The 26,025-nt window shown below is 49.3% G+C and overlaps 7 protein-coding genes across 7 annotated transcripts; 1 reads left to right on the forward strand and 6 right to left on the reverse strand.

The window, feature by feature from the left end:
* Positions 1-3,699: 3,699 nt before the first annotated feature.
* On the reverse strand, positions 3,700-4,651 carry SCP_0604940 (hypothetical protein; the record flags this gene model as incomplete). Its single annotated transcript, XM_027759627.1, has 4 exons — positions 3,700-3,828; positions 3,876-4,172; positions 4,222-4,414; positions 4,461-4,651. The coding sequence occupies 4 exons, from the start codon at positions 4,649-4,651 to the stop codon at positions 3,700-3,702; spliced, it is 810 nt and encodes a 269-aa protein (XP_027615428.1).
* Positions 4,652-5,938: 1,287 nt separating this feature from the next.
* SCP_0604950 (hypothetical protein) lies at positions 5,939-9,696 on the reverse strand (the record flags this gene model as incomplete). The annotated part of the gene is made up of 13 exons (XM_027759628.1): positions 5,939-6,111; positions 6,174-6,578; positions 6,631-6,975; positions 7,043-7,214; positions 7,267-7,482; positions 7,539-7,688; positions 7,737-7,840; positions 7,909-8,290; positions 8,339-8,707; positions 8,774-9,112; positions 9,175-9,486; positions 9,538-9,617; positions 9,666-9,696. 13 exons carry the CDS (start codon positions 9,694-9,696, stop codon positions 5,939-5,941), a joined length of 3,078 nt encoding a protein of 1,025 aa, XP_027615429.1.
* A 685-nt stretch (positions 9,697-10,381) lies between these two features.
* SCP_0604960 (Calcium permeable stress-gated cation channel 1) lies at positions 10,382-14,120 on the reverse strand (the record flags this gene model as incomplete). Its single annotated transcript, XM_027759629.1, has 15 exons — positions 10,382-10,967; positions 11,015-11,055; positions 11,110-11,185; positions 11,236-11,542; positions 11,597-11,770; positions 11,824-11,913; positions 11,962-11,993; positions 12,049-12,189; positions 12,240-12,300; positions 12,357-12,699; positions 12,754-13,473; positions 13,524-13,610; positions 13,662-13,774; positions 13,832-13,963; positions 14,021-14,120. The coding sequence occupies 15 exons, from the start codon at positions 14,118-14,120 to the stop codon at positions 10,382-10,384; spliced, it is 3,003 nt and encodes a 1,000-aa protein (XP_027615430.1).
* Positions 14,121-14,758: 638 nt separating this feature from the next.
* SCP_0604970 (Putative peptide chain release factor 1) lies at positions 14,759-16,334 on the reverse strand (the record flags this gene model as incomplete). Its single annotated transcript, XM_027759630.1, has 7 exons — positions 14,759-14,902; positions 14,964-15,110; positions 15,168-15,257; positions 15,314-15,421; positions 15,466-15,906; positions 15,965-16,069; positions 16,137-16,334. 7 exons carry the CDS (start codon positions 16,332-16,334, stop codon positions 14,759-14,761), a joined length of 1,233 nt encoding a protein of 410 aa, XP_027615431.1.
* A 913-nt stretch (positions 16,335-17,247) lies between these two features.
* On the reverse strand, positions 17,248-19,245 carry SCP_0604980 (Sphingolipid C9-methyltransferase 2; the record flags this gene model as incomplete). The annotated part of the gene is made up of 11 exons (XM_027759631.1): positions 17,248-17,260; positions 17,308-17,424; positions 17,483-17,533; positions 17,590-17,790; positions 17,852-17,976; positions 18,040-18,141; positions 18,193-18,345; positions 18,398-18,506; positions 18,561-18,582; positions 18,633-18,788; positions 18,840-19,245. 11 exons carry the CDS (start codon positions 19,243-19,245, stop codon positions 17,248-17,250), a joined length of 1,455 nt encoding a protein of 484 aa, XP_027615432.1.
* A 185-nt stretch (positions 19,246-19,430) lies between these two features.
* On the forward strand, positions 19,431-20,592 carry SCP_0604990 (Protein transport protein; the record flags this gene model as incomplete). The annotated part of the gene is made up of 5 exons (XM_027759632.1): positions 19,431-19,823; positions 19,881-20,079; positions 20,135-20,295; positions 20,355-20,413; positions 20,475-20,592. 5 exons carry the CDS (start codon positions 19,431-19,433, stop codon positions 20,590-20,592), a joined length of 930 nt encoding a protein of 309 aa, XP_027615433.1.
* An 837-nt stretch (positions 20,593-21,429) lies between these two features.
* Positions 21,430-26,009, reverse strand: SCP_0605000 (Glutathione transporter 1; the record flags this gene model as incomplete). The annotated part of the gene is made up of 43 exons (XM_027759633.1): positions 21,430-21,445; positions 21,498-21,629; positions 21,682-21,742; positions 21,797-21,927; positions 21,978-21,983; positions 22,039-22,132; positions 22,182-22,183; positions 22,238-22,287; positions 22,337-22,360; positions 22,410-22,437; positions 22,486-22,515; positions 22,567-22,584; positions 22,634-22,683; positions 22,736-22,809; positions 22,862-22,889; positions 22,946-22,952; positions 23,006-23,065; positions 23,118-23,157; positions 23,216-23,234; positions 23,281-23,372; positions 23,428-23,444; positions 23,496-23,508; positions 23,569-23,729; positions 23,783-23,870; positions 23,926-23,957; positions 24,006-24,037; positions 24,091-24,113; positions 24,166-24,210; positions 24,267-24,349; positions 24,401-24,420; positions 24,475-24,501; positions 24,554-24,566; positions 24,619-24,652; positions 24,707-24,841; positions 24,890-24,911; positions 24,966-25,004; positions 25,062-25,090; positions 25,154-25,208; positions 25,265-25,312; positions 25,365-25,478; positions 25,542-25,711; positions 25,766-25,870; positions 25,922-26,009. 43 exons carry the CDS (start codon positions 26,007-26,009, stop codon positions 21,430-21,432), a joined length of 2,355 nt encoding a protein of 784 aa, XP_027615434.1.
* Between the last annotated feature and the right edge of the window lie 16 nt (positions 26,010-26,025).

Here is a 26,025-nt window from a genome sequence, read left to right on the forward strand (position 1 = left end):
CACCATTGTGAATCTTGTTCTAATACATTTATTGCTAGGCCTATACATGACATGTTCATATACATCACACTGCACGAACAATTACGTGGCTTACACCCTGTTCAATCGCTGGCTGAATGGTTCCACGGTGTGTTGTCTCGACCTGTGACTAATAGATGCACTGAATGTGGTGACTGCATTATGCAGTCAATTCGCTTACACTGTGCTCCACTCTTAATTGTTATTGAGTCGCAACAAGGTGCACGAGCGCCGATATCATTACAGGTGGATCCTACATTGATTATGCAAGTTAATGGGACGAATCGTACTTGGCAACTCATAGGCATCATCTACCTTAGTGAGCAGCACTTCACGTGCAGATATATCAGTCCAGATAATGTTGTCTGGTATCATGACGGAATTGATACTCGACATGTTTGCTTGCGCGAAGGTTTGGCTACTGACAACGTAGATATTAACTATGCAATGGGCCGGGCTGCTTCTCACTATATATATGCTCTACGTGCGTGAATGACGTGCTTTACAGGTTATAAATAATTACATTAGCTGGCGATGGATGAATCTGAATGGATTTGTGAGTTACCCTCAGGATCGAGCTACCATTACACTTACTTTCTGACTACTTTCGCCATTAGGTCTTCGTCATGCTTCCGCATATTGACATACCGCTTGGACAGCACATCAGTCCTAATAACAAAAATTTCTCCCTTCCACCCAGGAGCACCGATATCGAATGTGCCTTCGTTGTAGACTTCAAGAGCATCATCCTCGTAGTAATAGACAACAAATGTTGTACTTCGATAAGTTGCATGCGGGTCGCTGACTCTAATTTCAGCTGTTCGAACACTGCTCTTGTTCGGGAATATAGAGGTTGTCATTGCAATGTCCAGCCCACCGTTTAGATCGTACTGGTGGACAGGGATTGAAAAAAATTGTGCCGATTCTGCAACGCGGAAGAGCCTCCCGCGAATGGTTCTGACCTGTGGTTTAATAAGTTTCAACTACATAGCACAAATTTAGCCACTTGCCTTAAACACCATGTCGATGATTGTTTCCGAAATATGACCTGCTCTCCTCTAATCTGCTTAGCCTTTTATATATTATAGCAGACTTCAAACCTTGGGCATGCACCCCGATAATATATGGAATTACGCGTTCTGCTTCCGTCATCCAACTTCCGTGCCCTTCGTACTTGACCTCCGAATCTGCAATCCCGTTTAAATTATACAGAGATTTTTTATTCCGTTCCTGTACACAGTATGCCTCGAAGATCTGACGTGTCACATACCCGTCCCTGTCCTGCTACCCGCCTTCCACATTTGCTTCCGCTCGGCTTTATGATACACACATGCATTGCAGGGCCGGCGGATGTAACTGTGTCTGTCGGTTCATCGTATTCTGCCATTGTGAGCTGCTTCCGAGCTGCGATCCGCTATTGTTGAGCTGATAGAGAACTTTCCGGGTTCAAACCCGATTACCCACAAATGCTGTTAAAACCCGTCCTGTGTTTGAATTATGCACTATCTCACAATGGTGGTGTCGTTGTTGAATTCTTGTTTCAAAATGTAAGTCAGTCATAGAGAATCACCTATTTGCAATGACTTAATTTGTCTGCAGGCTTAACGATGACTGTATCCTTGACATCACAGCTTCACTTGACATGCCCTCCCTTCTTGCATGGTGAGCTGTTTGCCATGTCACTGATTACTACGTCACCACGCACATCAATCACCAGTTGTCATGCTGCTACACGCATTTATCTGTGACCCTTCGCAATTCTGGGCTCTGATGTGAATAACAAACACGGTTATATCTGGCTCGCTTTTCTTGGTGTTCTTCGATGTTACTTGCAGCTGGTCCCCCAACAATGCCGACTTCTACGTCCTGTATGGTCATTTCTTCCGCATAGTTCAATATCTCGTCCAAGTTGAGGGCTATACATTGGATACAAATGTGGAACCACCCTACAGTTATTCCGCCAGCATCATCTCCCAAGTAGCAAGGCTCCGACGTGGCAGGTATCACATTGATGTCATCCGGAGTTTCACAGAATCTCCTCTATGCCCCCTTCCATTATTTTGGTCAACCCACGTCATGAATTATCTGTCAGCTGACTCGTTTTGCTGTGCATATCCCGATTCGATGCTGCAACATCGGGGTCTTCTTAACCCACGTCGGCTTGTCGATTGCCAGTACCCATCTTCCTCTGTCCTTTCCGCAATGTTCAAGTACATTGCGCACGGCTACGATTTTCGAGTCGCTGCACTTGCATGGGCAGGAGAGACCGATATTTATGCTGAATGCTATAGTGCACCCGGTTGTTCGAACATGGTGTGCTATTTTGGTGATAGTGTCTGCCTTGTCGGTTCCTTCTCGACCTATATAGAACATGCAGGCTGCGACAGACAAGTTTTTGAATGCACCCAAGGCCTTTCTCATGGGTTGCCACTGGACCTTACCGTTACATGGCACAAAGGTGGGCTTCCTTGCAGTGGACATTGTGAAGCCATCATCTTCGCAGAATTACCGCTGTATACTGTTGCCATCTATCCTGCCACTTTGTAAATATTACATACCACGCCCGTCTTGCCCCCTACATTATAATCATTAGCCACAGTATTATCCTATTACTTTGTCTGCATGATTAAGGCTTTGACGTGCTTATATCATCCTTGTTCATTATCATCCTTATTCCAACAAGTGTCCTTTACGCATTAAACGATTTGACGTTTTTCACTGGTATTGTCACAGCGCCTATGTAATCAGGCATAGCCGACGCCTTTCCCTTCGTATTTTCTTTTCATTGGTCCACTCCATTTAAACACTGTTCCTTGCACTATTCCTTAAGCCTGCATGTTCCCTTAATGCCACGTCACGCCATTCTGCTATCACACTAACAAATCCTATCACTCCTTCGCTACGATGCACATATTTTTGCAGAATGAACTCGGGGTGTCAGACGAGAACGAGTATGGTAAAGCTAGCTGGGACAGGTACAGCGTTCGTTAACTCTAATAACGTCTTTGCACAAGTTTCGCATAGTTCCAGCAACACTTTGCACTGTCAAAAAGCCGATTCCATTACTGCGGGCGTCTTTTTCAGTGTGTTAGTTCATCCGGGAAGAATATTAAGGTACTCATTTGTAGTACGTTAAACCTGCAGATGTACACGACCAGCCAGTATGTGTATCGATTTCATTTAAATGTCGTGCTGATTCGATGTATCAATTATGCTCGACTTGTAGCTCACATTGTAATCATAATCGCCCTCTGCATCATAATCATGCCCACGAAGACCCCTGATGGGCTGCGAGCTTGTGAAAACCTGCGCGCGCTATCTTTTCTTCAAGATTTCAATATATCTCAAACTATTGATCCTGTTGCAGTCTCGAGGGTGTTTTCACGCGTGTTATCTTTGTCTGCAGCTTCGGATAACAGAATAAACAGCATCCTCTCGTGATAACGCCCAACACGATAGGCCGACTCAATCGAGCTTCACGTTCGCTCGCAAGTCCCGGATACCAGTCATGTCGTACGCTAGTCGCATTGCTCGCAGACATCATTATATCAATGCAGTGCTGACCATTAAATGTGCCATCAGCACGTTTACACCATCATAGCAAATATATGTACAATCAACAATAGTAACAACATCACACGACGAAAAAAGAAAGGGATCAATGCACTCAGGTCGCAACTTCTACTCAACCAACTCATTCTCCCCATTCTCATTCATCTCCACATTCTCGTCTTCGATGAAATTGAAACCCGACTCTATTGCGTCAACTACAGGTGTCGGTCGAGTGGATCCGGGCAAGTCATGGACCTTCTTTGTATTCCTGTTAGCTTTGCTAAATTTGAAGGAAAAAACTGTACCTTCACATCCACAACAGACATCAATCGCACGACATGCTCCATGGCAAATTGAACCTCCAGACGACGTTCCTTTCGACGGCGCAGCTCAATAACATCAGCAAACATCGAGACATCCACAAAATCTCCAGGACGAAATACGATGTGGCTTGTACGTGTGACAGAACCGTTCTCCAGCCGAAGACCGGTCTTAATGGTATGAGAAACCACCCAGCATCTCTGCATCTTCTGAGCAGCTCCCACTCGGCTATCCTGATTGCGATAATCTGAAGCTGCATGGAATTCGCCTTCGTTGTCAACCTACATGAAAGTCAGCACTACATGCTGCTTACAACGGATACAATCTAACCTTTGTGAACACTCTCCGTTGCAGGCATATAGAATCTGGCTCGACATCGAGCGAGTCCATTTCTCGATTCAACGACCGAGCAACGAACTTGCGAATGCCTTCCAGAGCTTTGACTTGAGCAGTGAAGGCATCGTTGCAACCTTGGGAAGTGAGTGTAAGGTACTGCACAGCGTGTACTGCACCGCCCTCTTTCCTGCACCTGTGTGAGCATTATTTCCCCATTATATGATAATACTCACCCATTCCAATTCCCGAACGTTGTGATATTTGTCTTGCCTAGGAATCCTTGCAATCGGATGGTCACGTGTTTCTTCAAGTCGTATAACAGTGTCGGGGAGTAGATGAGCACATGCCGCATGCTTCCATTTTGATGTTGTTCCACTTCCAGCTCCGCCCACGCACAGATTCCATCAAAGCACGAAGGAACCATCTGCCACAGCAACAGATCTTCATCTGAAACGGATGCAAAGTATCGCGTTGCTCTTTGTAGGTCCGGAGGACGACTTACCCACAATGTCACGTAAAGATATCGAAGAGTATATTTAGTACTGTTACTGTAAATATTTAGGGTTATCGACCTATTCCTCATTTATTTAATATGTAGTTTATTTTCATCACATCATTGTATTTCATATTTTTTCATATATTATTCGCTTTGTACACCATATGCCCCTGAAGTGCGTTGCTTTCATTCGAAATACATTCCACCTCAACTTAAGCAGGGAATCGGACTGGGCATGCGGAAGCATCACCGTTACCTACAAGTCAAAAGCAGTAATACTTACTCACAAGACTGCTCCGGGGGCTCCCATACTATTACGTGGGGGGAGTTGCGAAATCCAAAAAATCGGCAACACTGCTGTCGCTGCTTCCACACTCAATAAATAAATCAGATAAAATTGTAGGACGATACTATACACCAGTAGATGTGTTCTACCAAGCCAGGGGTTCAGGCATTCCAGGATTGCTGAATGAGACGTCAAATACCATGTTTGCAACTATGGTAGGTGTACTAATATCAAAGATCTCTCTTGATACTGAGAATGACTGACCCAAGTGATGTTTGGGTGATAGCAATATGTGCTACAGCACTGTGTTCCACCATCCCGATAAGTGTTTTGGGCAATCAGACATGCTTCAGCCTGCATTTTGTAACACTCCCGATAGCGTGATGACGTATAGCCCGATATGGCAGCCTCGTGAGCGCTCCGTCCGCGAGATGAGCGTGACATCTGTGTGACAAAATTAGCAACACCACCCCCCGTCAACACCCACCACCGGCATCTTGCCGTCTCTCCCTCCTCACCACGAGAACATGTAAAAAATTTGCAAAATGTAATGTGGAAGTGCATACATCTGCCCATGTAGAAATGAAGACAAAGCATCCCGGAATACAAAAGAAGCCCGAGCGCTCAAAGATCGGTAACTCCCCCTCCATGATAGTATGTCCAGGCCGACGGAGACGGAGATGGGTGTGATGTGACCAAGCGCCTGTAGGGCGCCAATTGAATCCGACCTATCGACAGTATACGTAGGGCTCCGATCGTACAGTATACGGTTACGGTCGTAAATTACGTGAGAAATACTGTACGAACCGTACGAATACGGAAAAATTACGGGATCAACCGTATACGAAACTAGCGTATCTGCACGTATACGGTTTACGAGCGTATGTACGGTCTCCAGCTTAGTACTAGGAACAGGACAACAGTGCTAACTATAGGAATAGTAGTTGTTCTTCCAAGGCCCGCTTGAGCTGTCGTCTCGCAAGCATTAACTTGTGCTTGACAAGCATGAGCTTCCGGATCGTCGCTGGTTTGAGGCTTGCACGCCGTAAGGAGACAGTGTCGCGGCCAGATGAAAACGCACACTCCACTGCGACAGCAGAACCTACATTTTCAGCGAGTTTAAGCAAACATTCGACTCGCGAAAAGAAAGTGCTAAATATTCACCTGGGATTGTCAGAATATCACGCGCCAATCGCGAGAGACTGGGGTAGAGATCCTGGTGCTCTTTCCACCAGCGCAAAGGGTGAGAGACACGGTTACCAAAGCCGAGATTCTTCAACTTCAAGTACTCGTCAAGTTCTTCCGAGGGTGCCCTATCCACTGGAGGAGCATAAGGAGCAAAAAAATTGAAGTTTGCTGGTGTCTGGTCCTTGCCGCCAATGGAGCTGGACAACGCTGCGGCTGCACCATTTTCACATGAGGATGAATGATAGTGGTTGAGATAGTACGTCTTGAGCTCCGCCTTCGCGTCTTTGATGTGTTTGAGGTACTCGTCGCGACTCTGAGGGTTTGCATCCATAGCTGCTTCGGCTTTGAGACCCTCATAGTTAATTCTTGGATCGAGAACTGCTAGCATAATAATTCAGCAACCGACCTTTACACACAAGTAAACTGGACTTACGGCATGCCCAGATGTAATATGGGCTCTCGTCAAAGTGACTGTGATAATCCGAGAGCTTCTTGTAAGCTCTGAGAAGCCCATCTCGTAGCTGAGGTGGGGAATCAGGCGGCAACTTGCGGAGGGCATTCTTGAGGTGTTCCTGAAGCCCGTGGAAGATTGTGTGCACCGATGACAAGGTAACCTCCTTTGATGATGACATCTGTTCTGTCGCCTGCCGGAACATCAACAGCCATTGACAAACAAGCTTGATCGCTCCCCACTTCAGCTCATCTAGCTCGAGATGACGCAGATCGACTCGCTTGGCTATGAACAACCGGATTTCTTCCTTGTACTCGAGCGCACGACCTGCGAGTGAGATTCACCGATCAGTATGAGTCATGAACTAGCCCAGATCTATACGAGACAGACGTACGGAGCATTTGGTGTGTTGAGGACCAACGTGTCCTGACGTCTAAGATGAGCATCAGCGCCTCTTCAGCCTTGTCAAAAGCATCTTCCAATCTTCGCAATGATAAATTGACTTCATCAAGCCACTGCCGCTTCCGTTGTGGACTTGATCGCACTACACGAACAACTTTGCGAAGCTGATGCAAAAACCTTGTTAGCAGAGGATGAATTGAACGACCCACAACTGACCTTATCGAGTGCCGAGAGGATACGACCGGGTACATCATCGTCAGCGTGCGCATTGTTGCAGTTCACGGAGTCATTTGCCTGTGACAAAAGATTATCCGCCTCGGTTGTCAGAGGCTCTTGAAGCGCTTCCTGGTAGTTATCAGGAGTTGCCTGATATTTGCCGCGAGATTGTTCATGGTTGTTAGTTGACGAGAAGCCGCCAATTGCTTGTAGAAGCTACACAATGTCATTTGTGAGTGTGGAGGTAAGCTACAATGTGCTATAGTACTTACTTCTAGGGCAGCTAAATGGATCGTGTGTGGTACACATCTCATTCGTGCGTGGGAAGCGTGGAAGGGGATGTTCTCAGCCTTGAAGCAACGTTCAAGTGCTTCCACCATTGTATCGTTATTTGATGCATTGTCAGCAACCACGGCTTGAATCTGAGTTGATCATCAGGAACTGACTGAGAGTGTAGCCAGTCCACTTACCCGACCTTTAAGTCCGTAGAGCTCTATGGTTTGCCAGACGGCCTCGGCGAGATTTTCACCGGAGTGTTCCCCAATGATCTCTCGAAAGTCTATCATGACCTCCTCTGAGTTAAGCGTGCATGCCATTAGTTGAGAGCATCAAACAACAACAAATTACTGAATATGACATTACCTATGTCCCAAGATTCCGTCACAAAAGTGAGGATAATACACATGAAAGCCCATTGATTGCTGGAAGTCCAGCAGTCAAGGGCCAAGGTAAATTTCCCCTCCACAGCCTTGCCAGAGTACTTCAATGTCAGGCAGAGGACTAGAAGATGATCTGGATCACGTACCGAGAGCATTGCTTTAATGTCTGAGATAACGTTATCCCCCATCTCCATGATACGCTTCTTGATTGTGTCTCCACACGGCACCTTGAGGTGATCACCAACGCGGCTTGCGTACTGCACCATACGAACATATTCGGGCGCTTCAACAGCATCAAACGGTTGGTCACATGCTGCGACCCACTCTGAGACAAGACGCTCCCACGTTGCTTGGTCAAATGGCTCCTAATCTGGGTTGAGAATTAGGTCCATACGATGCAACCTGTCACATACCGCGAGTCGATTGGAGTCACCGGTAGCAGTCGCGGCCTGTGATACCTCGTCCGGCTGGTCAACATTATAGCCAAGACTCTGCAATGGCATTTCAGCACGCGCGACCAAGATCTCTTGTGCTGTTGGCTTCTGCCCAAGTGCACGCTTCTTCTCAAGAATCTGGTATAGCTTGTACATGCTTTCATCAGCAGCCTTCAGGTGATTCTTCAGTCCAGTCGTTGAGCCGTTCATACCCTCCGAAATCCTCAGCACTTTGTTGTGACCGTGCAGACACATATATAGCTTGTCAGCTGGCTTCCAATTCGGAAAGTGAAGCTTATGGTTCTCTTTGATCTCTCGGTAGAACATGTAAATCGGTGACGGAGGTTTCTGAACATGGAATGAGCCAACAGCAATCAGTTAATGATCACAAAGGCTCCTTCACAATGTGCACACCTTGGTCTTCCTTTGCTTTCCATTACAGTTGCGTACTTGGTCTTCATTCACTGTGGATGACGATGCAACATTTGGGTTATCATGTGCAGATGACACATGGATGGACGATGAGGTTTGTGCAGGTGTGTGCGACACCGATGCGAGTGGTCCATCCACGACAGGAGCTGTGTCCGTGCGTGCCCGTTTCGACTTTGAAGAGCTCTTCCGACTAGTGGAATCCTTCATCTTCCTCTTTCGTTTCCGGGCAGGTAAGTGTTGATTGATGACGTCTTGTGCTTGCTGTGCAGCGCGGCGTTCGTGTTTCTTCGAAGTCGTCATGCGGGGCAGGTTGAAAGCAACCTGACAAATGTAATCATGCATGCTGGTCAGAGACATCCAACGAGGATGGTAAACGGACAAACTTCATCATTACTGATTATCCCGGAAACATCCTCATCATCACTCTCCTCTTCGTCGGATCCCGTGAACTCAGAGCCCTCAAGGTCAGAGTCGGTATCGTGATGACGGAGGAGTTCACTGTAACGATTAGAATCTGCCGATGGCACTGAGTGTGCAACACTGCTGGAAGCTCCACCGGTGGCTGTTGCCCTGTTCAATGGTGACCTTGCATGGCGGGGAATAGTCGTCCAAGATCCATGGTCGGGTGCATATGGTTGGCCTCCGGAAAGCGTTAGCAGTGCATCGGCAGCATGAGATGCTGGAGCTGAGCTACACTGTGGAGGTCGATCAGCCTCGAATGAAGTGGCATCATCGAGGAATCTCACTGCAGGGGCTTGAGGATTAGTCACTGGATATGGAGGAAAGCCAGTGAACAAAGCCGTCCTCAGGTTGTAACTCCTGCCATCTGTAAAGGCTTCAGCACAGACATGCAGTCAATGAGAATATGGCCCACCATTTGCACCGGGGTGAGAGGAGCCACTCATGGTTAAGAAAGGGTGAGCGCAAGTCGGGGAAGAGACTCATTGACCATTATATGTTTCAGCACTCGTACGAATTGGTACCTGAGACACGGTCGGAGGACCTGGCAACACTCCCGCGAACTCCGTCATGCAATCCAATGGGTGGCGAACATGCCACAAATAGTCAAGAAATCCACCGGTTGGAAAGTGGTGCAATCATACTGTCAAACATTTCGGAGTCCTCCTACTCAGCTGTAAAGTTGGGCACTCTCATTAGCCACTCTACTCACTGCAGCATGCATTGGATCTTCAGCAAATTTGCACATCAGAGAGCGGACATACAGTGTCAGCGCGTGCCGGCTCCGTGAGGATTAAAATCGTGAAATTGCCACGTTGTACGATAAATGGATACACAACAAATGAACTCCTCATTCGAAGGCTACGCACCATGCACAGTTGTTGAGTGAATGTTGAGCTCTGAGCTGCTGCATCGGCTTGAACGTGGCCCGTATATACGAGCGCATCGCGTACGTATACTGAAACGATACTGGTCATCCCGTATCGTATGCGTATCGTAATCGGGTATTGCCGGCCGTATACTATACGGCTCGTATCTGTTTACGTACTGGTCGTATTCGTACTGTACGGTACGATTCGGAGCCCTAAGTATACGAGCACAAGAATTGAGAAGCCCTACTCTGCATTGTTGCTATCCCACTCGTGCATATGTTTGTCGACGTCGTTCCGGGTGGTGATAATATGTGCTATACCGCCTTGCCGGTAACGTAGCAGATTGTTGGTCGTCGCTCGCTTGACGCGATGGATGTGATTGTTGCGAATCTGCGAGCACGGCCGGAAGACCATGATCTTCATCCGAATCAGTAGCATCTTCTTCCAACCAGTCTTCGCCTTCAGGCAGAACGATGACGCCGGAGCCTTGATCAAAGCTCAGCCTACGCGTCATCGCAGGCGTGCGCACTGGATATCGTCGCTGCTCCCTTTCTAGCCACGGATTCTGGGTCATCTCATCCACGGATGTCTGCTGTCCGTACTGAAGCACGCCTTCCCCAGCATCGCCCGCACTCCGGTTGATTGGGTCATTCCTACGATCGGTTTGGGGGTCATCCTTGCGCAGCACACTGAACTTCCTCCGCAAGGTAAGCACAACGGCTACACTTGGATTGTCTGAAGCTGTGCGACTGCCGTCCGCGACTTTTTGTCCATGTCTCATGGGAAGCCAAGGAAAAGGAAGCACGCCGTTGACCGCTGGATGCCCGTACCTCCTTTTCCCTGTGCTGGAAGAGCGTCAGCACACTAATGTAACAATGAAATTTCTACGTACTTTAATACACCGCTGTACCAGTTTGCCATTGGGGGTTGAGACTGAAAGAGCACGTCAGGACCAGTCATGATACTCGAGATCTCATAGGAACGTACGTAGTCGGTTCGATCGTCCTCAGGCGCGACATACAGTATTTCTTCGTTCTGAGCGTAGCGTCTGCGATTCAGATTACTGCACAGAGTGAGCTCACGATCTTGGGTTGAACATCAACAACCAGGTACCTCTGAGACCAACTGACAGGATGTCCTGCCCGCAGCCGTACGACCTCGGCTGAATCTTCTCCTCTTTGGACCTCGAAGACGGAGCTCAAGCTCACGTACTTGCTAAGTGGGCGAAAAATCTTATAGGTATTCCAAGACCAGAGCAGGGTCCCAGCAAGGAGGGGAGCCAGGAGAGTAGCCAGCACGAATGACTTCTTCAGGATGAAGATGCCTGTCATGAAGACTATAAAGATGACTACGCCCCATATCAGCCGAGCAAATGTGATAGGCCACGCTTGTCCTTGCGATTCGTAAGGCTTGTAGAATACTGCCCACATGCAAGATGAATGCGAAGTCTATAACCTGAGTACGACACACGCACCGAAGAGCAACTTATACTTGTATACCACATAGGCGACACCGAAGTAGAAGGCGCCAAATACGAGAATGAGAGGTTGAATGACACTGTAGAGCAATGTGATAACGAAGATCAGGATCGCTTGAGGATAAACGACACCATAGTTGATCGTTGGAGGGGCGTTCAGCTCAGCGAAGTCTACTCAAAGAACGTCAATGCGCTTCATGGCAACAGATAGCTGAATGCCCTGCCTCGAGGCGTCCGAGTGATCAGCAAACGATAGAGCACCCGTGGAACGAGTACTCCTAGATTGAGCAGTTGCAAAGGCATGATGCCGAGACCTGTAATGGATCAGCGAGGTAACCCACCGCCAAAATTGCATCTGTCACCTTGCAGAATGACATATGACAAGAAGAAGTGCCTACAAAACAATCAGCCCTGGGTCCCTAGCATGCTACTGATAAAAGAGAACCCACCTGGCTTGACCGGCTGCTAACGCATCAGCTAACTTCTCAATACCTTTGGCCGGAGAGCTCGCCAGATCCCTGACAAGTTGCCAATAAGTGCTGGCCAAAAGGAATATGAAGACAACATTGATCAATAGAAAGAGGAAATATCTGCGCATGCAAATGTCAGTTAGTGGATGGAAAACAACGTTAGAATATACTTCTTGAGTAGAGAGTATTCAACGAGACTGCGAGCAGGAAATCCTTGGACATAGGTAAGTGCTGCCCATCGCGCATCAGCATCCGTCAGTATGTGGGTAGTGTCTGCAAGGGCATACCTTCCAGCAAAAAGGGTAGCAGAGCGTTGAGCATAATCATGGCGACGGAAGGTAGCGAATTCTGCACGATGGCCCGTATTTGTTGATTGGCATCAATCAATTGCCCCAACCAGGGCATGGCTTTCTTAATTTCCTTGTAACTCATCAAACTTGCGAGACCGGTGATGGGAATGACCCAGAAAAAGAGGAGAAGTCCCATAGAGCCCCGCACGATCCAATCCCTTACTCGCAGTGAGGTAGGCGAATGGCTGATATTCGACCACACAATGTCACGTGGTTCAGGCGCAAAATGTGTTATGCACTCGGAGCGATTTGGAGCATGGGCAGTCTGCGCCGCTATTTGCTAATAATCCCGCATCAGTTATCAAGTTATACGGTGAAAGTGAACACGACGCACAGCACTGGACATCTTCTCAAACGTCACAAACGCCACATGCGTAGCTTTGAATTTACCAGTCCTCCTGCGCTTCTGAACCATATCATCCGCGGCTTTGAACTGGGTCTCCAAGTGATCGATGGCGTCGACCCTCCGTTTAAACCAGCCAACGCGAAGTGTGGGCCGTTTGCGGCTAGGTACCACAAGTTGCTCCGGTTGAGCTTCCACCGACGCATCATCTACGTCGACTAATCGTCCTGTATCCTCTTCCGCAGGACGACCAAGCTCTGCAACGCACGGGTTTCCAACGTACTTAACCCAAGCAGCTTCCAAGCGGAAAAGAGCTGCTGTCCTCAGGTCCAATAACTTCTTCAGCGACCCCACCTCTCTGCAGATGGTGACACCCTCAACGGTCAGACCCATGTTCTCGAAATATTCAGCTAAGGTTCGCTCGCCACGGAGATGCGGAGGAATATGTGTGACCATGACTGTACGAGCGGGTATCGAGTGCACGAGCTCAAGCGAGAACAGCTGGCGAGCGCGAATGAAGCGTTTGTAGTTCTGGTAGACGAAATACAGAGCAAAGATGGTGAAGAGATATGTGAACAGCAGGTGAACGGACAGGTAAGAGTTGGCGTCGCTGATGAGGTCGAGCCAGTCGTGTGGAGGCTGTGGATCTAAAGGTGAGGCAGAGTTCCAACCGTCTTCGTCATCGTGGCCATCACCAATGTCGATGTTGTTCTGTTCCAGAGTTAGTGTGCCTTCATTGTTGCTCAGAGAAACAAGCAAACCTTCAAGTTGATAGGCATGAGGACAAGTACAGCAAAGACAGAGCATACAGAGAAGAAGTAGAAGGACATCTTAAAGAAATTGAGGAGCTACAATGGAATTAGTGATCAACGCGACATGAACTTCGTGTCAAAACGCACCACGGCAGCATCGAGACCGACTATCTGAAGCACAGTAAACTCAGATGTTCGAATGGTAGGGAGAATCCACCCAAAAAAAGCCTGGTGCGCATGCGCCTCATGAGGAGAGAACCCTAATGTGGTCATTCAGTGGCCCGAACGGCGAGCGCAAAGGTATGCGACAGACATACCTGTCAGTTTTGTCCGAGGAGCAAAGACCAAGGGCCACCTTGTGCGAGAGTATGAGAAGATAAGAAAGGACAGCAAACCAATGGTAGTGGAGAAGATGATCTGGGTGATGAACCAGGGACCTTCATACTTCACTTGAGGTATGAGATTGAATCAGAGCAGAGCGGACGTTTTGCGAGTGGTCAGCGTACATGTTGGTGGGGATCCTGGGGGGGGACCGGTAGGCTCATCGTCGTCCGGGTCGAGGTTAGCTACAAAGGACAGGAACTGGGGGATAGTGTTCCAGGACATGACATGAACGCATGCAGACGGTACTCTGTAACTCGTCGATGGCAAGGAGCAGCCGGCGCCAAGATGGTTTCAAGTCGCGTGGAAATGCACCCGATCCAGCAGTACTATCGGTGACCCTGATATGCGAACTAACCCAGTAGTGCGAACTTTTCTTCCGCGGCTCGTTCTGTCCCTCGTCTTTCCTCAGAAAATCAGGAGAACTATTTCATAACCGCTACAATACTACAGTAAAGGTTTCGAGAGAACTGGCAAGATGGCTGCCTCCAAACAATTCTGACAGCAGTTTCGGTCCTGCGCAGGCGTGACATTTTCAAGCTCAGTTTGGATTGTCAATAACGTGTGCCGATGATCGCATGCCGTTCGGAGATTGATTCGGCAGTGTGACAAAATGTGACATTGTGGCTCCGTGTTGCAGACAGCCTCCCCAGATTTTTAAAGGATGCTCGAAGACAGAAAAAATACATGCTCTTGGATTTAAGTATTACAGATGCTACAGAATGCAGGTGTAAAAGCGCAAGGCAAAGCGATGAGGTGGTGAGTAACGGTGATGCAGTTCGCAAAAGTTTGCATATCAGGGTCACCTACTTACAGTAACTAATTAAGAGTACAGTAATACAGTCGGACTGCTCTCACCCAACTTACGACTCTGCCAGAACATCCTGCAACATTTCTTCCGCACGTTTCTTCTGCAGAGCCAGCAGAATACCCTCTAATCCACGCCCCTCCATGACTGATCCGAGGTTCATCACAGAAAGGCCCAACCGATGGTCTGTGACCCGATCCTAGAGCATGCAATCCGTTACCAGCCATACGATCACAGTCAAGCCCAAACCAAGTACCTACCTGAGCGTAGTTGTACGTCCTGATCTTCTCGCTCCTGTCCGCGCTGCGAACTAGATTCCGACGGGTGTCTCGCCGATCGATGACCTCCTGGCTCATTCGACGGTCCATCAAACGCGCTCGCAATACTTGAAACGCCCGACGCTTGTTCTGGACGACGTGCACAGACCAGTTGGAGAAAACTAGAGTATCGTGGGTCCAACGCACCTGGTGTTGACTACGCTCATCCTGCATGGACACCGTGATTCCAGTAGGAATATGTGTCAAACGAACCGCCGATTCGGTTTTGTTTACGTGCTGAAAGCCAGATCAATCACTACGCGAAACGCTATGAGCAGCAATGTTTATCGAACCTGACCGCCAGCGCCTCTTGCACGCATCACTTCAATCTTGATATCATCCATCGAGAAGAGGTCGTTCCCGCCTGAATGCTGGTCTGTCTCTTCAGACAGAGGTAGAACCTACGAACGTGAGTAACAAACAGTACAGACACCCACAGACGTACCACGACAGCAACCGTGCTCGTATGCACCCGCCCGCTCGCCTCCGTAGCAGGCACGCGCTGCACGCGATGCACGCCGCTCTCCCACCGCAGAAAATCATAGGCCTTCTCGCCCTTCACCTCCATGATGGCATCTCTGATGCCACCGCCCTCGGTGACATTACTGCTCAGGACTGCTGCCTTCCAGCTCATGACGCTCGCCAACCCGATATACATCTGCACCACCTCCGCAAGGAAGAGCATAGCTTCTGAGCCACCTACGCCCGCCTTGAGCTCAATTAGCGCAGACATGTGTGCGGTGTGTGAGGCAGGCACGAGAAGGGCGGGGAATGTTGTCTCGAGGAGTGTAGATAGCTCGTCCGTTAGCACGCCGTGCTCCTCCACGGCCAGGGCACGCATCGCAGGGTCAGGGTCATTGAGCAAAGTCAAAGTCTCCTCCAATGACTGATACACGAGGATTGCGTGTCAGAACATTGTCGATGAACGCGGCACATACACCCACCTGCCTTGTCTGCTCCCAGTTATCCCATGCAGCTACAAAGGACTCCAGTTCTTTGACCTGCCTCGCCCGTTGCACGTCACCAGCACTGGAGAAATCATCGGACACCTATATAGCACAGAGCCCAGTTTAGCCAACATCTCTAACGACTGCATATCGTTCAACTGGAGCGTACCTCTGACTGCAGCTTATTCCGCTCCTGCACCTTCCGCTTGACGTGCTGAAGAATTGGTTGAGAGTCAAAGCGCTTCAGCGCATTTGCTTGAGCTGCGTTTGTGTGCTGTTCGCGGAACCACTGCACACGGTGACAGCTCGGCGAAGACCCCACCTGAGGCAGCACCCGCGATGTTACACGCGGCACCCATCGAAGCATCGCTATCGGAAAGCTGGACAATGCGATGGAGACAGTACTATCATTCTATGATAGCACCATGATCATCGTCCAAGCGGAAATGCTGAACGGAGAAACCTAAAATGTTCGCGGGTGATTGAATCTGCAGATAGTGTCGTGGGCAAAACTCCCGGAAGGCCTCGCCAAGCGCCGGCGAGGCGAAACTCAAGCAGCCAGGCATGGCGAGGGCTGGCGAGAGTGGCAAAACTGCAGAAACACTGAAATTTTCACTATACCTATGTCTGGGGTATCTACAGGCCTAGAGACAACATAAGAAACTGATGTTCCTACATTTTTGCAGTCCCTGCCTCAGCTATGTATATAGAAGCCTCCTAGTCCTCGCTCAGATGTACCTTCCGGCTCCAGATATAATCCAGCTGTATAAATTTGAGGAACATCAGACCATGTCACAGTCACAGGGCATAGGTGAACTGGACTGATTTGGAAGTATGAGTGCTGAAATTCCATATGTAGGAATTGGAGGCTCAAAAAGAGGGGCGGCTGCATCACCTAACCGTCACATGGCGTGAGTTTCGCCAAGTTTCGCCAGCAGGAGGGAGCTCGCCGGCCTGGCGATCGCCATTTGCCGTGCCGGCGAGGCGAGGTGGCGAGGTTTCGCCAACAACACTATCTGCAGAGCACTCAATAAGCGCTGGACTGCTGGACAACGGTCGCGTCTCCACGACTGTATATTTGGGTGACTTTCCGTAACGCGGTTTACATACGACTTCTATAGATTTTGCGTTTCAGACTACTATGCCTGACCGTTCAGTCGGCGCACCCTCCTACATAGGAGACAACAACAGCATCTAATTCTGGGTATCACGCTAACTTAGTATTGCCGAAAGCATCTCCAGCACTGTAGATTCCGAAGGCACTCAGAATGACCCGAAACTTAGACGATAGGTCTACAACATGGTCAGCAAACAATCAGGAACTCCAACGAGACACGCACGTAATCTCCCGCTGGGAGTCCACATGGATAGAAGTGTGGTTAGTGACCCCCAGAATCCTCGGGTAGGCATTCAGGTTTTTGTGCAGCGTCAGCTGGAAAACAGATGATCCTCCGTTGCTAGGTATTAGATTATTAGAATCATGCACTGCGCTCCACACACAGGGCATCTACTCACCGGCTAATGATGGTTGAGTAAGCCAAGAAGAACACCCAGATACGGTACCATCTACAACATGATTTCAATCGGCCTTGACGGATTGACTAGCGGATATGGTGACTTACCGCTCTCCATACGTCGCGACAATACTCTCCTTGTTGGTGACCCAGTTCTTATACCACCGCCAGAGCGTCGCACTGTAGTGCACGCCCAGAACATCGATATTCTTTACCTCGAAACCAGCCGCTTCAACTTGGCTAATGACCCAGCCAAGCGAGCAAGATGCATCTGCTCCAGGGAAGATATACTTGTTCATGAAGAGACCCCTGCACGATACATTGCATGAGGCAAACACGGACGCTGGTAATAGTGAAACGGAGTGCATACCAAATGAGATCTTCATACTGCCAGTGTGGGCGGAGACCAGCAACCTGGAGGACGAAGATACCATCATCATCGAGGAGGTCGTACATCTGTCTTAGGAATGCGCCATAACGTCGAATGCCTACGTGCTATCAAGCGAAACCAGTAACAATCAGCGGGAGCGCTACACTGGAACACAACGAGCGCTATACCTCGGCCATCTCTAGACTGACGATTTTTGTGTAGCCGCTTTTGCCGCCAGGAATGTCTCTGTAGTCCATACAAAGAATCTTGGCTTTCGAAGGGTCACAACCCTGAGGAAAGGGGAGTCAATCGTCGAGTACAAACAGTCAGTTCTTCCTCACATTCGACTTGATGCGTTCATTGCCAAACTTGGTCTGATTCTTCCCGAGCGTGATACCAATGGCCTCACATCCATAGTTTTTGGCCGCGAACGCACAGAGGGTACCCCAACCGCAGCCAACGTCAAGCAGACGATCGCTCGGTTGGAGGTTGAGCTATTATCACATTAGTAAGCTTGTCAGACCACGAGAATGTAAAAGGAACCACCTTCTCGCAAACCACCGTCAGCTTGTTGTCCTGTAGTTGTTCGAGCGACTCCTCATTCGTTAGGTCGTTGACGATCCCAGATGTATACACCATACGAGGACCAAGGAACCTGCCTCGACGTCAGCAGTGAGCGCGTCAACGGCAGCGACATAGATTAGCGAACCATTCATAAAAGTCATCACCACCTGCACGACGTGAGAGATGCGAATCATGGATTGTAACTAGACGAACGCACGGTCATAATGGTCACGGACTTGCTCCTCATCCTGGCTCCTGGAGTGCATGATGACTTCCGGAAGCATCTGCGTAAATACATATTTGAAAAGCTCAGGAGTGAAGTTCATCTTGGCCCAGTCATGTCGTTGTTCCATGATATCGAGAACATCAGCACCTTGATGGCACAGTGAGCGACGCGTTATGTCATGCCAAATACGCGACTTGCCGTTAAAATCAATCTTCTTGTCAAAATACGCGTCGTGGAATATCTGCATGGGGATCTTCTCCTTGCCATGGTACTTGGTCTTCAACTCCTCGTCGTGAATGATGATGTATTCCTCCAAGTTCTTGCCAGGCAGCTGAATTTTCTGGTTCTTGCGAGGCCCGTACAAGCTCACGATGGTCCAATATGCAATCGTGATGGGGACACCTAGTACCAAGACGAGGAAGAGGTACGTCTTGAAGCCGCCGCGGTTTACGACAGGTAAGAGCCGTTTAACGACCCAGGGAACGACGAGGAGGAGACCTGCGAGATGGAGGTTGTTAAAATACCCGCAACCCTCAGCGAGGCCGATGAGGGGCGCATTTTTTATTGCGGGAGTTTCTGTGACTTTTACGGAGTAGGAGGACATGACCACGCTCGACACTAAGGACATGCCAGCTCCCCGCCAGCGCATAGTTTAGCCACTCTCTCGCTGTTTGGCCCTGTTGTGTCACGTGTCCGACACGTCGTGCACGCCGTCCGACACGTCCTCCACATCCTCCTCGTCGGCCTCCATCACCTCCTCGTCGTTGCCCACATTTCTGCCCCACCCACATGTCTTACTACTCTAACAGTAGAAGCCCTCCCCCGTTGCAGCATCCAGTTCCAACGCACCCCGCCTACATTCCCGAGCCGCCATCTACACCTGCCTCGCCCCAGGGCTACCAACGCTACACCAGCTCGCCTCCGGTACAACAGCAGTATGCTCAGCCGATGCCGCCGTCGGGTCCTAGCGGTCGCTCCCCGTCAGGCTATGTTGCCTCCACGCCTCACTACCGGCCCATGAGCTCACCCCCTCGGCACCAGTCTGTTCACGGCCAACCACACCCTCACATGAGTGTCCCAGTCGATTTCTCAGCATGGGGTTTGAATGATGCTACAGCTCAATTTGGAATGCAACTAGGTCAGAACGCTGTCGCTGCTGGTCAGGACTACGTTCAGAGAAATGTGACCAGGTCTCACCGTTCCCGCATACTCCAACGTGCTTACCTCTACTTTTGACAGCTGGGAGGACTCATTCCAATCACCGTGCTAAAGCACCATTTCAATGTCTCTAATTCGTACGTCATAAAGAAATTGCAGCTTCTGCTCTTTCCCTGGAGGCACAAGCCGTGGTCGCGTCGCGTGCGTCGAACAGAAAACGGCCAGTCAGATTGGCAACCTCCCCGAGATGATATCAATTCGCCCGACCTATACATCCCTCGTATGTTCAGGTGTCTTGCTCACGCTCGCACGCGCTGAAACTCACCGGCCGTCAGTCATGGCCCTTGTGACTTACATCCTCCTCGCTGCGCTGCATTCGGGCTTGAACTCGCGCTTTCATCCAGAGATTCTTGGTATCACTGCGTCGAAAGCTATAGCGGTCGTACTTCTTGACTTCATATTCATGAAGCTAGGCTGCTACTTTTTAAATATACAGGTTAGCCCAATGATGTGCTAAATGTTACATCGATTCTGAACAGACTTCTTCGTCTGCAGGGTGGTCTATCCGATCAGTTGCTTGATCTCATGTCCTACGGCGGCTATAAGTTTGTAGGGTGCGAGTATTTGTCAGGATATAACTCAGAGACCCCTCTGACGGTGGGCTTTCCTCTCCAGCGTCATTGTCACCTTGATCGCAAGTCTCTTAAACTTCGGATTGACTCTATATACCGCGGTATTCATTTACACCTTCCTCGCGACGGCATTCTTCCTTGTGAGTAATGTCTGCCAATAACCTTACGCAAACTCACCACTTCACCTCTCGCCTTACCATCATCGCACTGACGCTTCCAGCTGCGTTCACTTCGGTCAATGGTACTTCCAGATGCATCTGCAACTGCTGCGCCGGTCAATAACCCGTCACAGCGATCAAGGCGCATCACATTCCTCTTTCTCGTCGCCGTCTCGCAGGTCCTATACATGGCAATACTAGTACGGGTGTGATGCCGTATACAGTTCGGAGCTGACCGCAATATTACTGTGCTGCCTGAGGTGAACCTACCGCTGAAAATGACCCGTCCGTGTTTATACACCTTCAATTCGTGGAGGACGTACGTGAAATGGACGATCTCGCAAGTCTACCGGAGACTTGGGAGACTCAGGAGCCTGGAGAACAAGACGCATAGGACCTTCCAAAATCGGATGTTGCCAACCCCCCTTCGTCAGCGGCACCATCCTTCAACAATGCCTCACGCTCTCCATCGTATTCAACACCGTCAAGTGAGAGAGGGCTTGTGGTGGCTATCGCGAGGACCCCCGACAACACCTCTTCAGCGCAGTTAAGGGCGAGGTTCCATGCTGCCGCGCTACAGAGTAGCAGATGACTGGCAGGCAATTACGTCTGCGCGGAGCTGATGGATCGGCACGGCACCAGGCCGACGGCCAATGAGCTGCACCCCTTAGTGGAGGGCGTCGAGCACAATGACCGACAGGGGCGGCCCCCTCCACTCCCTCTCCCATTCCCATTTGAGAGACTCCAATATCTGATCGCGTGCTTCAACCCAAAAGCTTAGATCAACACCGGTCTACTCTAACTTATACATACAACATTGTAACGATACAACAGATCGATCTACCACTCCTCAAGTCTGTAAAATGCACATCAGCTGCGCCCCAAGGTGGGCGGTACAGAGCACGCACCCGAACCTTTCGTCGCCCAGCAGCGGTCTGAGCGCTGAACTGTTCCAGTCTGCAGTGTTCTTGAAAACGGTGTTTCCCCACCACTGCTGGATGGTGGTCAGTCCGATATTCCCGTTATCAGGATATTGTAAGCTGTGACAGCGCATTAGTGTGTTTCCGCTGCTCGGAGATAGTATGTGCGCGCCAGAAGAACACAAGAACCGTCGACACGGTTGTTCCTGCATCGAGTGCTGCAGACAGTACATCTGATGCACAGAACGTGAGGATATTGACGGCACGGCAAGACGCGCGACACTCACAGTTGTACTTTGCCCAAAAGGGAAAGTATCTTCTTCTAACAACGTACTGGAAGATGAACCCAATGATGGCCCACGGAACGTAATTGACAGCAGTCGCCGGGGGTGCCACACCGAGACCTGCAAAAATAAGGCTGCGAAGTCGGTCAATCACCCGGAAGTCCCTTCCTCCGCAGAAACTCACGGGAAGCTACCAAGTACAATCAGGATACTGCGTCAGAAACATACAGGTATTCATCACTTACTTGACATAATTTAGGAAGGAATTGGGGTATTTGAAACTGAATCCCCACACAATGAGGGGACAAGCAGCGCCAACGATGAAGAAATACAATAATGCTGCACATTCCCGTAAGCTGAGGCAAGCATTAACGAACAATATACGCACGACTGTACAGTGCATCGTCAATACGGATTGGACATGGAGCGATGCATGGTACTCACTGATATAATCGACCTCGAGAAAATTGTCGAGACGGGCCGATCACTCCCCACTGTGCTGCGTCACTATCATAAGGCACGTCCTAACTGGAGAATGCTTACAACTACAGAAGCGGTACCGAAAACCTGCAGAGTGCTTGTCAGAACAGTATGTGCAGAGGAGGACGCGGCGAACCTCGGTGTTTGGACATGTAAATCCCGTCCTGGACAAGTCAGCGAGGTGTTGACAGGGAGCACAAAGGACGGCTCACATCTCGTGCTGCGCTTGTAAACATAAATCCCTAAAGCGGAGTCAGTACTTCGTACTTCATGAGGTATGTAAATTCGGTCACGGTATATTCGTAAACATCCTGACACAAAAATGATAAGCGGAGCCAAATGCGAGAAGTAGAAGCCTACCATGATTGGACTCCCAGTTGCACAGTTCCCGCGACAATCGTGGCGACGACCTACGTGACTGGTCAGAAAGATGCAGCCTTAGTGGCGGGAGAAATTGAAGACCTGAGCCCAGAACATGGATCGTGGGGGTATCTTCATGTAGTGGCCAAGTTTCATATCAGCGGTGAAGATCATTGCTGTAGAAAATGTTAACAAATCGACGCTGAGATTCACTTGTTTTCCGCCCACCCTGCGCCATCGTGATATAGGCCCATGTCTTGAACACAACTCAAATATTAGCTGTGCTCAAGATTGGCTTGAAAAGGAATTAACCTTGAACCTATCGTCCAGTCAATTACTACGAAATACCAGAGATAAAATCCGGCGACGCACATCATAAGTGCGATAGGTCGTCCAGGAAGCATGTAGCCGATGATAAGCTCCGAAATGACACTGAGGGGTAAAATGTTACTGCTACTGGTATGCATCCCGACAGTCAACTTACTTTATTCCTAGCTGCTGGTTCGTCACGGCTTGAATCATCCCTGTTGTATTAAGCAAGCGAATCAGTCAATCCGAGTAAAAAATTCTGCAAATACTTACCTATTGGAACAATGTACACCTGGATCCAGATGAACAACAACTCATTTAGAATTTGGTAGGCATACCAGAGCGATCAGCAGTGCGATGACAAACGCCCAGATAGTCATCTCAGTTGGCCAAAGTTTGATGCACAGGCAGCCGAACAGAAATGTGACCACTGGAGAATATACATCAGGTATCCTCCTCGTATGAACTGACCGTCCATCACTTACACAGTATACATGCATACCTAGTCACGCTCAAGGGTGAGAACAACAACCAGAAGGACGAGAACACGCACCACCACTCCGGCACTACGAAAGTGCAGGCCAGGCATCAGTCAGCACACCAGGCAGACCCATGGCTAAGCGCACCTTTGCTGTATACAGACATCAACCGTTGATGGATATCCGTCTGATCTGACGCCCGACGTCGTAGCTGGGCTGCGATGGGCCGTCCGAAATACAGGACGGAATGCACAATCAGCGCAGTGATAGACGCGAACGACAACCCGTAAGCGATCGCGTAGTTCATCCTGTGAACTCACTAGCATCAAATATCGCAATCGAATGAACAGGATGTACTCACGGGAGGTACAGCGGGCTGTACGATCCATAGCTGGTCACGTTGAACGTGGAGTCGGCGTTGAGTACTCGAGTGAGATTGTACGTGTTGCCTAATAGCGGTGACGTGACAGTATGGACGAGATAGTAAAGAAAAAAATATCCTACCTTGATTGTCGTATGGCGATAGAGACGATATTCTGTCCGCATGGTCAGGAGATGTTCAGGTCGCATGGTAATTAACGCACGGCATATACTGGCTGTACCAAACATTGCAAAACTGCCTTGGGATGAGGACATTCCCTAATAGTATGCAGAAAGGCAGACACGCACATATAGGATGGGTGCCAAAAACCCTTTAGTCGCAATTCAGATCGAAGGAACAATCAAGTGAAAGACCACACGTACAGTAGAAAAATAGAAATCCAGCAATAATATTCGCCTCTGCCCACCCTTTGCAGGATATGCGTTGGATCAAGATTAAACGGACAAAGCCATGGGAAACCTACAAGGTGTCGCAAGTGGGCTACCGATGAAAGAAATTTGATTCCAGTCGAATGTAAGGAGAGAGAATCCAAGGCCGCTGTGATATCTGTCACGAAGTCAATTGCCTACAACATACAACATTCTCGGTCTTCCTTACCCAAATAGCGTGTTGACAGTCTGGGAGCACTCTACTCAGTAAAGTTCCGTGCACAACCCGGAGCAAGTACTCACGCGGTTGTTGGGGGCAATCCAGCATCCCTGCAGCCTTGTTATGACGCTTAGGTCTCATCTGATATTTTATTCGACTTACCCAGGTAAATGTACTTCGAAATTGTAGTGAGAAACGAGTAACCGTGGGTACGTTAGAATAATCACCTCAATGCTTGGAACAAATATCCAGGAAAGAGGTCTGAAAACCCGCCGATATAAGCACCAGACACCAGTCAACGAAGCGGCCACTTACACCACAGCATGGCGGTGATGAACGCGTACGCGAAGAAGCGCTCCCGACTGATCCCATCACGTCCACCAATACCGGCGTAAGATTGGGAATGCAGAGTGTTGAATAGCGCGCAAGAGACCAGAGTATTTGGCCAGACTAGCTCATCTTAGTTGGAGAGCGTACGCTGAACGATATAGGACACACTCATTGATGGCGGTTCGACGAGCTACCATTACGCGGTGAGAATTAGCAGTCGCTGGTAGTACACTCTAAAACGTACCATTCGGCGTGCTAGGCCTCCGACAGAGAAACCAATAAGCTGACAACAAACGAGATAAGAAGGTTGGCCCGGACCTTAGCAAGGTGGAAAAATCACCTGCGTTGATATTACCAACATCCATTGATCTCAGTTCCCAACGAGTTCAACATCTATCTTTAGCACTCGACCAAAAAAATGCATAGACTTACAGATGAAGTTCGGACGTTGGTGATACCAGACTCTCTGAACAGCAACGACGTCGGTCTACAACCGAATGCGTCATTCAGAGGCCAGAAATAAATTCCGCCGAATGTACGCACAGCATACGCGGTTTGGGCCGCAACACCTGCCATGATAGTGACCAAAACCTGGACAAGTCGACATCCAGCTATATAGCTGCAATGGAGCAACAATACTCACATGCTCCTTGATATTGAACGGCCCGGGATTGAGGGATAACCCAAACACCTTTATCCGTGGTACAAAACGCGCCCACAACCGGCCGAGGGGAAACGTCAACAGTTGCGCGACAATCTAAGCGAAACTACTTGAGGACGATCCGTGAAGTGGGGGAAAGATGTAGCGAATTGGGCTCACCCCGGTGACGGTCAAGGAGGGATATCGAAAGTAGTAGAACTGGTTGATACCTGGGAGGAGAATCGCCCACATTATCCCGAACAACCATGATCGGAGCGTCGCAACAGGCATGTTCGGGTCATCGAAGTTAGCGACTGCTGAGCGGACCTCGGGGTAGGGGGAATCGTCCTCTGAGGGGAACGAGTTTCAGGATCGCCGCAGAGTAAAAAAATGCGAATACGAGCCTATCCACGTAGCGGTAGTATCATAGTTGGGATCAAAATACTCGTGGATCACTGAGGATGGGCGAGATGGAATGGAGTGCTCGGAATCATACGTGATGACGCTTCCTGATGGAGGGTGAGGAGGATCGCACGCTGGGTGATGGGAGGAAAGCTCACGGATGGATTTCTCGCCGTCAAAATCGATCTGGATGGAGGACGTGCAGTAACGCAGTTCCTCTTCTACGTCGTCGACCTCCGCGGACATTTCATAATACAAGGGT

This window comes from Sparassis crispa (genome assembly GCF_003851025.1).
Source record: "Sparassis crispa DNA, contig_000005F, whole genome shotgun sequence".
Taxonomy (NCBI): Eukaryota; Fungi; Basidiomycota; class Agaricomycetes; order Polyporales; family Sparassidaceae; genus Sparassis; species Sparassis crispa.